General features: G+C 44.6%; 1 protein-coding gene across 2 annotated transcripts in view; it reads right to left on the bottom strand.

Moving 5' to 3' along the window:
• The window catches only part of PDZRN4 (PDZ domain containing ring finger 4), a 391,362-nt gene that overhangs the window by 16,562 nt on the left and 361,318 nt on the right, over positions 1 to 13,482 (bottom strand). For both annotated transcript variants that reach the window (XM_084624876.1, XM_084624877.1), the window contains 2 exons: positions 11,127 to 11,225; positions 8,862 to 8,924 (listed from right to left, as the gene is read on the bottom strand). In XM_084624876.1, the coding sequence (XP_084481002.1) occupies positions 8,862 to 8,924; positions 11,127 to 11,225 (162 nt within the window). The remainder of the gene's footprint in view (positions 1 to 8,861; positions 8,925 to 11,126; positions 11,226 to 13,482) is intronic.

Raw genomic sequence — 13,482 nt, forward strand, 5'->3', positions numbered from 1 at the left:
TGGTCTACACTAGGATTTGAGGTCGAATTTAGCAGCATTAAATCGATTTAACCCTGCACCCGTCCACACGACGAAGCCCTTTTTTTTTCAACTTAAAGGGCTTTTAAAATAGATTTCCTTATGCACCCCTGACAAGGGGATTAGCACTGAAATCGGCCTTGCTGGGTTGAATTTGGGGTACTGTGGATGCAATTAGATGGTATTGGCCTCTGGGAGCTATCCCAGAGTGCTCCATTGTGACCGCTCTGGACAGCACTCTCAACTCAGATGCACTGGCCAGGTAGACAGGAAAAGGCCCGCGAACTTTTGAATTTTAATGTCCTGTTTGGCCAGAGTGGCAAGCTGCAGGTGACCATGCAGAGCTCATCAGCAGAGGAGACCATGATGGAGTCCCAGAATCGCAAAAGAGCTCCAGCATGGACTGAATGGGAGGTACGAGATCTGATCGCTGTATGGGGAGAGGAATCCGTGCTATCAGAACTACGTTCCAGTTTTCGAAATGCCAAAACATTTGTCAAAATCTCCCAGGGCATGAAGGACAGAGGCCATAACAGGGACGTGAAGCAGTGCAGCATGAAACTTAAGGAGCTGAGGCAAGCCTACCAGAAAACCAGAGAGGCAAACGGCTGCTCCAGGTCAGAGCCCAAAACATGCTGCTTCTATGATGAGCTGCATGCATTTTAGGTGGTTCAGCCACCACTACCCCAGCTGTGTTGTTTGACTCCTTCAATGGAGATGGAGGCAACACAGAAGAAGGTTTTGGGGATGAGGAAGATGATGATGATGAGGTTGTAGATAGCTCACAGCAAGCAAGTGGAGAAACTGGTTTTCCCGACAGCCAGGAATGGTTTCTCACCCTGGACCTGGAGCCAGTACCTCCCAAACCCACCCAAGGCTGCTTCCCAGACCCGCCAGGCGGAGAAGGGACCTCTGGTGAGTGTACCTGTTAAAATACTATACATGGTTTAAAAGCAAGCATGTTTAATGATTAATTTGCCCTGGCATTCGTGGCTCTCCTAGATATACTCCCAAAGCCTTTGCAAAAGGTTTCTGGGGAGGGCAGCCTTATTCCATCCACCATGGTAGGACACTTTACCACTCCAGGCCAGTGGCACGTATCATTGTAAGAACAAAGCATTGCAGTGTATGTTTGCTGGCATTCAAACAACATCCGTTCTTTATCTCTCTGTGTTATCCTCAGGAGAGTGATATCATTCATGGTCACCTGGTTGAAATAGGGTGCTTTTCTTAAGGGGACATTCAGAGGTGCCCGTTCCCGCTGGGCTGTTTGCCTGTGGCTGAACAGAAATGTTCCCCGCTGTTAGCCACGGGGAGGTGGGAGGGTGGAGGGCCTAGCCATGCGCTGCGGGGAGGCAAAATGCGACCTTGGAATGAAAGCGTATGTGCTATGTATATAATGTTAACAGCAAGGTTTACCATGAAAGAGCGTACCCATTGTTCTATAAAATGTGTCTTTTTAAATACCACTATCCCTTTTTTTTTCCACCAGTTGCATGTATTTCAAGGATCACAGGATCTTCTCCTTCCCAGAGGCTAACAAAGATTAGAAGACGGAAAAAACGCACTCACGATGAAATGTTCTCTGAGCTCATGCTGTCCTCCCACACTGACAGAGCATAGACGAATGCGTGGAGGCAGACAATGTCAGAGTGCAGAAAAGCACAAAATGACTGGGAGGAGAGGTGGCGGGCTGAAGAGAGTAAGTGGCGGGCTGAAGAGAGGTCTGAAGCTGAAAGGTGGCGGTAGCGTGATGAGAGGAGGCAGAATTCAAAGCTGAGGCTGCTGGAGGACCAAACTAATATGCTTCAGCATATGGCTGAGCTGCAGGAAAGGCAGCAGGAGCACAGACCGCCGCTACAGCCCCTGTGTAACCAACCGCCCTCCTCCCCAAGTTCCATAGCCTCCTCACCTAGACACCCAAGAACGCGGTGGGGGGACCTCCGGCCACCCAGCCACTCCACTCCAGAGGATTGCCCAAGCAACAGAAGGCCGGCATTCAATAAGTTTTAAACTTTTAAAGTGCTGTGTGGCCTTGTCTTTCCCTTATCCACCACCCCTCCTGGTGCTTCTCTCCTCCACCACCCCTCCTGGGCTACCTTGGTAGTTATCCCCCTATTTGTGTGATGAATTAATAAAGAATACATGAATGTGAAGCAACAATGACTTTATCGCCTCTGCAAGCAGTGATCAAAGGGAGGAGGGGAGGGTGGTTAGCTTACAGGGAAGTAGAGTGAACCAAGGGGCGGGGGGTTTCATCAAGGAGAAACAAACAGAACTTTCACACCGTAGCCTGGCCAGTCATGAAACTGGTTTTCAAAGCTTCTTTGATGTGCACCGCGCCCTCCTGTGCTCTTCTAACCACCCTGGTGTCTGGCTGCGCGTAACCAGCAGCCAGGCGATTTGCCTCAACCTCCCACCCCGCCATAAACGTCTCCCCCTTACTCTCACAGATATTGTGGAGCGCACAGCAAGCAGTAATAACAGTGGGAATATTGGTTTTGCTGAGGTCTAACCAAGTCAGTAAACTGCGCCAGCGTGCTTTTAAACGTCCAAATGCACATTCTATCACCATTCTGCACTTGCTCAGCCTGTAGTTGAACAGCTCCTGACTACTGTCCAGGCTGCCTGTGTATGGCTTCATGAGCCATGGCATTAAGGGATAGGCTGGGTCCCCAAGGATAACTATAGGCATTTCAACATCCCCAATGGTTATTTTCTGGTCTGGGAATAAAGTCCTTTCCTGCAGCTTTTGAAACAGACCAGAGTTCCTAAAGATGCGAGCACCATGTACCTTTCCCAGCCATCCCACGTTGTTGTGATGTTGGTGAAATGTCCCTTGTGATCCACCAGTGCTTGCAGCACTATTGAAAAGTACCCCTTGAGGTTTATGTACTCGCCGGCTTGGTACTCCGGTGCCAAGACAGGGATATGGGTTCCGTCTATGGCCCCACCACAGTTAGGGAATCCCATTGCAGTAAAGCCATCCACTATGACCTGCACATTTCCCAGGGTCACTACCCTTGGTATCAGCAGATCTTTGATTGTGTTGGCTACTTGTATCACAGCAGCCCCCACAGTAGATTTGCCCACTCCAAATTGATTCCCGACTGACCGGTAGCTGTCTGGCGTTGCAAGCTTCCACAGGGCTATTTCCACTCGCTTCTCAACTGTGAGGGCTGCTCTCATCTTGGTATTCTTGCACCTCAGGGCAGGGGAAAGCAAGTTGCAAAGTTCCATGAAAGTGCCCTTACGCATGAGAAAGTTTCGCAGCCACTGGGAATCGTCCCAGACTCGCAACACTATGCAGTCCCACCAGTCTGTGCTTGTTTCCTGGCCCCAGAATCGCCGTTCCACCGCATGAGCCTGCCCCATTAGCACCATGATGCCCACATTGCCAGGGCCGCTGCTTTGAGAGAAGTCTGTGTCCATGTCCTCATCACTCTCATCACCGTGCTGACGTCGCCTACTTGCCCGGTATTGCTTTGCCAGGTTCTGGTGCTGCATATACTGCTGGATAATGCGTGTGGTGTTTAATGTGCTCCTAATTGTCAAAGTGATCTGAGCGGGGTACATGCTTGCCGTGGTATGGCATCTGCACAGAAAAAAGGCGCGGAACAATTGTCTGCCGTTGCCCTGACGGCGGGAGGGGGCGACTGACGACATGGTTTACAGAGTTGGCTTACAGGGAATTAAAATCAACAAAGGGGGTGGCTTTGTGAGAAACTGAATGACCCCCTCAAGGATAGAACTCAAAACCTCAAGGATAGAACTCAAAACTGGGTTTAGCAGGCCGTTGATTTCACAGAGGAAGGGAGGGAGGAGAAAATGAATACAAAACAGATCTGGTCTATTTCTTGTTTTGAGCCACTTCATCTATCTTTATACATCCTGCTGGCAGCAAACTGTGCAGTACAACTGCTAGCCATCGTCATCTCCTGGGTGCTCGGCAGAAGGCGGTGCAGTATGACTACTGGCTATCGTCTTCTGCTAGCTGCAGATTAAAAGACAGTGCACTGCCGGTAGGACTCAATCATCATGAGACGAAACAAGGGAAATGACCTGGCTGAGTCACTCCCATGTTTGCCCAGGCACCCAGTTGAAAGAGCACCCAGGACTATGTCGACGACGGCTACCAGTCATACTGCACTGTCTGCTGCCAAAAGACAATAAACTTCTGCTGTGTAGCAATGCATTACCACGTCTGCCAGCACCCAGGAGACATACGGTGATGATTAGCTGAGTGGGCTCCATGCTTGCCGTGGTATGGCATCTGCACAGGTAACTCAAGAAAAGAGGCGCAAAACGATTGTCTGCCCTTGCTTTCACGGAGGGAGGGAGGGAACGCGGGCCTGACGATATGTACCCAGAACCACCTGTGACAATGTTTTAGCCCCATCAGGCACTAGGATTTCTACCCAGAATTCAAATGGGCGGCGGAGACTGCGGGAACTGTGGGATAGCCACCCACAGTGCAACGCTCCGGAAGTCGACAGTTGCCTCGGTACTGTGGACACACTCCGCCAACTACATGCACTTAGAGCATTTGTGTGGGGACACACACAATCGACTGTATAAAAACGCTTTCTACAAAACCGACTTCTATAAATTCGACCTAATTTCGTAGTGTAGACATACCCTTAGTTACTAATCTATTTTACTTTCAGGTTTTCATGTATTAGCAATACTGAGTTGCAAACCCTCCAGAGGGAATATTTGTTTCCACTGGATCATAAAAATAATAATAATAATAATAATGAGAACATGTTGGTCTGAGTAATTCTAAAAAAGCATATTTTTACAAAGGCTAAATCTGGGTCCAAATTTAACCTGAGAGTATCCCTTTAATGCCCCTCTCTTGTTCAGACAGAGATTTTCTACAGCAGCATGACTGCCTTTTTCCTGTATTATTTGCAGAAGAACCCCCAGTTTAGTTCCTTAACATGGAGAACATAAGAATGGCCATATTGGGTCAGACCAATGGTCCATCCAGCTCACTATCTTGTCTCTGACAGTTACCAATGCCAGGGGCTTCAGAGGGAATGAACAGAACAGGCAATCATTGAGTGAGCTATCCCCTGTCATCCACTCCCAGCTTCTGGCAGTCAGAGGCTAGGGAAACCCAGAGTATGGGGTTTAATCCCTGATAATCTTGGCTAGTAGCCACTGATGGATTTATCTGCCTTGAATTTACCTAATTCTTTTTTGAACCCAGTTATATATTTGGCCTTCACAACATCCCCTGGCAATGAGTTCCATGAGTTGACTGTGCATTGTGTGAAGAAGTACTTCCTTTTGTTGTTTTAAACTTGCTGTCCATTAATTTAATTGGATAAACCCTTGGTCTTGTATTATGTGAAGGAATAAATAACGTTTCCCTTTTCACTTTCTCCACACCTTAATGATTTTATAGACCTCTGTAATAGCTCCCCCTTAGTCATCTCTTTTCCAAGATGAAAAGTCCCAGTCTTTTAAATCTCTACTCATACAGAAGCTCTTCCATACCAATAATAATTTTTGTTGCCCTTCTCTGTACTTTTTCCAATTCTAATATATCTTTTTTGAGATGGGGCAACTAGAGCTGCATGCCGTATTCAAAATGTGGGCATACCATGGATTTATATAGTGGCATTATGATATTATCTGTCTTCTTATCTATTCCTTTCCTAATGGTTCCTAATATTCTGCTAGCTTTTTTGACTGCTGCTACACATTGAGCAGATGTTTTCAGAGAACTATCCATGATGACTCCAAGATCACTTTCTTGAGTGATAACGGCTAATTTAGATCTTGTTGTTTTTTATATATAGTTGGGATTATGTTTTCCAATATTCATTACTTTGCATTTATCAACATCTGCCATTTTGTTGCCCAGTCATCCAGTTCTGTGAGATCCCTTTGTATTTCTTCACGGTCTGCTTTGGACTTAATTTTGGAGTAATTCTGTATCATCTGCAAATTTTGCAACCTCACTGTTCACCCCTTTTTCCAAATCATTTATGAATATGTTGAACAGCACTAGGCCCAGTACAGATCCCTCGGGGACACCACTATTTACCTTTCTCCATTCTAAAAACTGACCATTAATTCCTATGATTTGTTTCCTGTCTTTTAATAGTTATTGATCTATGTGAGAAACTTCCCTCTTATCCCATGATAGCTTACTTTGCTTAAGAGCCTTTGGTGAGGGACTTCGTCAAAGACTTTCTGAGGGTATGTCTCTACAACAACTAGACACTCCCAACTGGCCCGTGCCAGCCGACTCAGGCTCATGGGGCTAGGGCTGTAGGGCTGTTTCATTGCTGTGCTTGGGGTGGGGCTCTAGGTGCCTGCAAGGTGTGAGGATCCCAGAGCCTGGTTGTCTGCACAGCAATGAAACAGTCTTGCAGCCTGAGACCTGCAAGCCTGAATTGGCTGGTACGGGCCAGCCGCAGGTTTTTCTTTGCTGTGTAGATGTACCCTGAAAGTCAAAGTACTATTTACTCACTGGATCACCCTTGTCCATGTTTGCTGACCTCCCTCCAAGAATTCTGCTAGATTGATGAGGCATGGTTTCCCTTTACAAAAGCCATGTTGATCTTCCCTAACAAATTGTGTTCACCTGTGTGTCTGATAATTCTGTTCTTTACTATAATTTCAACCAATCTGCCTGGTACTGAAGACGTACTTGCACAGAATAACGATTGTGCTTCTTGTGAATATCATTATTTTCTGAGAAGGCCTTGCCGGATAAGTATGTAGAGAGAACTGACACTAACCACTCCTTAGGCTTCAGAGCAATTTTTTTTATTCCTGCTGTTGTTGTTGAAGGTATCTGATAGCAGGGTGACCAGATAGCAAGTGTAAAAAATCAGGACGGGGGGTGGAGGATAATAGGTGCCTATATAAGAAAAAGTCCCCAAAATCGGGACTGTCCCTATAAAATCAGGACATCTGGCCACCCTAACTGATAATGAGCCCTGCTGACAGGCACTGTGCTTTATTTGAGAAACGCAGCTCAAACCTGGAGGGGCAGACCAATCTGAGAGCTGCAGAGGTTGGAATTGCAAAGAGCTCTAATATGTTGTGCTCTAATGCCCCTTCTAGACTCTCTTGGTGAGAACTACAAGGTACCTAGTTCATAAACTCTGTTAATATGACCCTACCTTTTAGTTTGCACCAGTGGGGTTTATTGGGGGAGCAAAAGCATGACACATTAGAAGGCTCTATAATTTACATCCCTGTAGTCTGGACTGTGGTGCCATGTAGAAACCCCGGCACCATCAGAAACGAAGAATAAAAAGAGCAGTTCGCTGAATGGTGGATCATCAGCGAAATCAGAAAAGTTCAGTTATAAGTGGTGGAGAGAGAAAAGAATAGACAACATCAGGTAAGTCCCCCTCCAGAACATTAAGAAATGGCCTTTAGAATCACAATCTCAAAAGCTTCTTATCCATGCTCAATAGTACTCTAAATCAGAGGTCCCCAAACTTTGGGGTACACCCCCTAAGGCAGTGGTTTTCAAACTTTTTTCCTCATGACCCAGTTGAAGAAAATTGTTGATTCATGTGACCCAACATAATTATATCTTTTGATTAGAGTTTTCATAAAATCATAATATTGAAATACATTCCAGCTTAACCCACTTTACATAACTAACATGAGACACTAGCCTTAGTAAGCCTATGGTAAGGAGTGTGGGAGGTAGCCCAGGGTAGGGCAGAGGGTGGGGTGAGGGCTCTGCTTGGGAGTGAGGGCTCCGGGGAGGAGCTGGGGATGAGGGGTTCAGGGTACAGGAGGGGGCTCAGGGCTGGGGCAGAGGGTTGGGATGTGGGGGGCTGAGGGCTCTTGCTGGGGGTGCGGGCTCTGGGGTGGGTCGGGGATGAGGAGTTTGGAGTGCAGCAGCTAGCTCTGGGGGAGGGGCCTCTGTTTCTCCCTGCCGGCAGGCGGCAGGCAGCATGGAGCTCCGAGGGAAGGGCCTCTCTCTCCCTCTGCACAGAGCTCTGGATGAAGGGTCCCCCTCTCCCTGCTGGCAGCAGCGAGGTCTGAGGCTGGGAGAGAGAGCCACAGCAGCCCTGCGAGCCCCAACTTGCTCCCCTCCCCAGTTACCGCCCACCCCCTACCTCTCTCCTCTCCAGGTGCCTGCTGCGCAGCCCTTTAGAGCTGCTACACAGCAACGATCGTTATAATTTGAATCAGCAATGCAACCCAGGACCTGACATTCCGCGACCCATACTTCGAAAAACACTGCCTTAGAGGGTGCAGAGGAATGTTCGGGGCTGGGGGGGGTGGGGGTGGGAAGAGAGGGAGAGAGGGTGCAGCTGGGGCCTGGGCAACCCAACTGTGCTCCTGGTCCCGGCTGCCAGCATTCTGGCTGCCTACCGAGGCTCCACTCCCGACCCCATCCCTTTATATCCCAACTGTGGTCCCAGCCTCGGCCCCTTACCCCTGTCTACCTCCTTAGTAAAAAGGTAAAAAGTTTGGGGACCACCGCTCTAAGTTTTACACAAATGTATACTATCAAAGAATAATCAGCAAGACTCTCACCCATATTTATGATTGCAGCAGCCCTATTTAGAAAATGACATTGCGATGAACAAGAGAAAAATGAGATTTCTCATAAATATGGCAAAAAAGACATAGGATATGGAGCCATCAGGCAGAGCAAGTTTGTCATTCTCCTTTTTTTCCATACCCGCACTCTAAATCCCAGCTATTGTCTTAAGAAAGAGACAGACATATTTTTTTCCATGCATCAGAACAACCAACAGAATTATCATCTCTCATCAACAATCCACAGAGAGGATGGCGCTGTACCGTTATTCAGGAAGGAGCTCAGGAAAAAAAAGTTTATAGACACATACTTGCAAAATGCGGTCTCCTTCTCGGATCCGGCCATCTCGGGCGGCGATGCTGTTTGGATCAACCTGCATAGGAAGGTATCCAAAAACTGAGCATGAAAAGATCTCAGCTTCAAACAACTCAATTTGTAGAATTTGTAAAAATGACATTGTTCATATTGTGGAAAGACAGTCTAAAACTCTATTCAGTCAGATGAACATACCAATTCTGCGAATAATCACAGAATCTTGTTCTAAAACAAATCTAAAGACAGAGAGGGTTGAGGGGGTGTACGATTTTCAGAACAATATTTTTCCACATGACTGTCGAGCACTAACTTTCAGCTGTAATAGAGCAGAGTATTACTGACAGAATTCTTAGGCTCTGGAAATTCACTTTGGACTGAGGTGATTTTGAAGCCTTGCTAATGAGTGGTTGATATCTCCACACAGCAGGTCTATGTCTGCTTAAGGAGATAGTATGATCTCCTTTTCTGAAAACGTATTTTTAAATGATTGTACCAGCTATCAACCTAGCATTTCCTCTGGATTTTTCAGTTCCCAAAGAATTACAAGAAAAACAAAGAAAGATTTACAGTACAGAGATCATTCATGGATCCTATACACTGGGTCTGGTTTGAGTTGCTTAATTTAAAGTTGGCTTAGCATAAATAGATATTTAGGGTTCCATTAACACTTTATCAGAGTCACAATAGCTCATCCCTGAACACTGACCTGCTCTTCAAAGGGGCAATATTATTATCACCTTTCACTTGATGGTTATCTTAAACCATTTATTTTACCTTGTCATGGCAAGAGCAATTTTTCAACCTAAACATTTTGAGCATAGCATTTGGTTTGCAGGTTACAGCAGATGTTAGATATTATTTTCTTATTGTGCACTGCCAGACAAAAAAGTGAGTTTGAAGAGTTTAATCAAGTATGAAAAACAATACAATTAAATGTACACAGTGTTGTTGTAGCCGTGTCAGTCCTGGGATATTAGAGACACAAGGTAGGTGAGGTAAGATCTTTTATTGGTTTAACTTCTATTGGTGAGAAACAAGCTTTTGAGCTTACACAGAGCTCTTCTGACCTGAAGAAGAGCTCAGTGTAAGCTTGAAAGCTTGTCTCTCTCTCACCAATAGAAGTTGGTCCAATAAAAGATATTACTTCACCCACCTTGTGTCTCTAATAGAATTAAACTTACTTTAAAAGAAAGGGCTGAGAGATTCCAAGCAGAGCAATACCCTCCATTTGGGAAAGGAAACATATTTTAGATATAAAGGTATGAGATCCCTTTACCTTTTTTCCCCTCACAAGGCCAAACAAATATTCATAGTAGTGCTTACCTACCTATGGGAAGAGTTATTCTTAGCAAGTTTTATACTAATCCCTAATTTTTGAGCTAAGGCTGTGGTTTTCACATACTTTCACAGTGTTGTTGGCAGTTCCAGAACAATCTTTTTCCATTCCCATTTTTATGTGATTCACTTTACGGCAATGCAGGACAATTCTTTCTGCTAAACTCACTCCACTTCCGGCGTTCAGATTCTTGTGCTATGTCACCTGAAGGTGACAAATTGTGTATCAGATTCACTCAGGAGAATCAACACCCATCTTGGACTCATAAAATCTTTGTCTTCTCATCTAGAAAAACTTCTCTCTTTAAAATTATCGGAGACTCACGTGAAATTAATGCACCTGAAAGTCTTTCTAAGCCTGATACTGCAAGGTGCTAAATACCTCTTAGAGGGTGCTGAATACTCTCACTTCCCATTGAAGCAGATGGGAGTTGAGATTGTTCAATACCTCAAGGTGTCAGGATCAGGCCTTCTGTTTGTTAGCTGGTAAAACAAAGAAGAGTGCTAGGACAGACTAGATTTTCTGACAGATTCATCTCACAGATTGTTTTATGCTGTTCCTCTCTTCCTCGAACATATGTGATTATTGTAAAAATAAATTAGCCATTGTTACTGTTAACATGACTGCAGTAATGGGAGAACACAGACGTGTGGGAATCAGAACTTTTGCTGACTTTCCACACATTTGTGGGATTATATTCAAATTTCAGAGAATGCTCCGACTTTGCACTTTTCCTAACTATGATGTTGTATTAATAGCATCACGTTAAACAAACAAGCTGGTAATAATTATATTACTTGGGCAACATAATTTACTCTCCTAATTGAAAGTGACAAGTGCTGGCTGACAGCCAGTATTACTGCATTCAGATCTCAGAACACTTGTTTCCATTTTTCCATTGAGTCCCACCCACCACAACTTTACCTCACTGACATAGATTCCTGTGTCTTCCTCATCATCTGTTCTGTAGCAGACAGTCAACCCCAGCTTCTCTTGACTGCTAACACGACACAGCTCGACCTCCTATGAGAAAACAAACAAACACAGTGTGGCATTTGTCTTGGGAAGAAATTCTGCAGTAGAACGGAGAACTAAATTACTGAGATTCTCTTGGGCAACCATAGAAACGTTTTAATAATTTCACTCAATACCATATAATATGTCTCCCCTTCCACATTATACCTTTTATTTTGTATTAACAATCAAAATATGCAAATCATGGGACGAGTAAATTGTGGCTGCCTTTGGACAGTCTCAGTCTGCAGCCTCGTGTCCATTCTTATGAGGAAAACATCCCTAATAAATAAAGGAAGGAAGTCTAAATATATTAAAGTTGTAAGCTAGATAAGCACAGTTAGGTAAGTCATGCCTAACTCTGAGAAATATGAATGTGCATTGATTTTGCCGGATTTTTTTTTTTTTTTTTTGCTTTTGGATCATAGGAGCTGCTTACAGTATATTACATAGTCATTTTACTCCTATCACATCAACAACTGATTTACAGGACAGAGGACAGGCTAGCTACTCATCAGTCGATCCATTACAAATGAGTGTCACTCTCTTCCACTAGCAAGCTAAGTCATAAAGCAAAATCACAGCCTCCCGTTAATAACATAATTCATCCCACAGCCAGTTCAGTGCCATAGTTTAATAGTAGGTGTTGTTAGATAATTGATGGATGTATCAAGGGTTATCCTGAGGGGTTGCTGTGGTATCCTCTCTGTGACCTTTGTCACTCTTGTATTCACACACTACTGCAAGGATTTTTGTACAAAATATGCCTTGTGGGGTATCATGTGAAAAACAGTAACATTGTGGTTAATAATATAGTTGTGAAATATATGTAACAATGCTGTATGTGAAATTATGGACACTTGCTAATATTATGCTTTAGAGTCTGTGAATAAAGGTCTACAGACTAGGCATGTCAGGAGGACATAACAGGTTTTCTCCAGACAAAGGAAAGGGGCTGACATCTCAAACCAGGTGTGGCCCAAAGTCTATGGCCTTTCGTGGAGGTTGCAGCCGGAGAGAGAATTAGCATAGTAGCAAATACTAGTGTGGGAGGAACCAGCATGGAGTCTCATCTTCCAGACCTCATGTCTCCTTTACTGAGCTTGAACGAATGAACCTTATCTGGGTGCCCTTCAGAAGAATAAATTTCAAAGGATCACTGAACTATAAAGGGAGGGGGAGCAAACCCCTAAGTTATTTCACTTTAAGAAATAAGAAACCAAGCAATTTAATCTCTGTGAAGAGTCTTGGCCAGTCAAAAGCTGGAAAGAAGATTATGGATGAGAGAAACCATCCTGAACAAAAACTAGGCTAAGTTTTAGACTTTTAGATAAAAAGGAGTACTTGTGGCACCCTTAGAGACTAACCAATTTATTTGAGCATAAGCTTTCGTGAGCTACAGCTCACTTAGAGAATACAGACTAACACGGCTGTTACTCTGAAACCAGACTTTTAGATGCGTGTTTTCACTTTCATTTGCCAGTAGCCATCTCTACCTTTGTCTCTTTTACTTGGGATAACTTAGTCCATGCTCTTTTGTTAATAAATTTGTACTATTTTTGTTATAAATCATCAGCACTGGGTAAGTTCAGTTGTATGCTTCCAGTAAACTGTCAGGTTGGAGTGTTATATTGTCTCTGTAGAGGGATGTGAACCTAATTCTTTCTCCGTGAGGGTCCAGGGAGAGGGACTGCAGGATGACAATTTTGGGCAAATTTGGGACTGAAAGGGTTGTAAGGTCAGAATACAAGGAGTATCCAAATTGGGCAAAGCCAGGGTGAGGCTTGTGGGCTGCTGGCAGGCTGCTGGAGTCAGAGCTCTGAATCAAAGCTGCGAAGTCAAAAGACGCCGTGGGTTACAAGACAGACATTGGCTGAATTACTTTCTGCCCTGGTGAACCCCAAATGTCACACTTCCCAATTATGAGATGATGCTGAAAACATATTCTTAGTGCTGGATGTCCCAGCTGTGGTGTCTCAGGAAAAGTACAAGTGTCAGGGGCAGACAGCAGAGTCATTACTACTACACACACCAGTACAAATATCTAGGATTTCAGATGGGAAACTTATACCAAATATAAGTGTTGAATATTGTGAAATTAATAACCTTAGTAAAGAATAATCTATTATATAATAGAGTGGTTTAAGTTTGTTTGAGAAACACTGAATTTCAGCCACTGGATTTCTTTACAGCCACTCTGAAAACTACATATGGAGCTAGATTGCGTCTGGCTCTCCTGAGTGCACAAATGGGAAGAAGAGAAGAG

The sequence above is a fragment of the Lepidochelys olivacea genome, assembly GCF_965140295.1.
Source record: "Lepidochelys olivacea isolate rLepOli2 genome assembly, chromosome: 1".
In the NCBI taxonomy this organism is placed as follows: domain Eukaryota; kingdom Metazoa; phylum Chordata; order Testudines; family Cheloniidae; genus Lepidochelys; species Lepidochelys olivacea.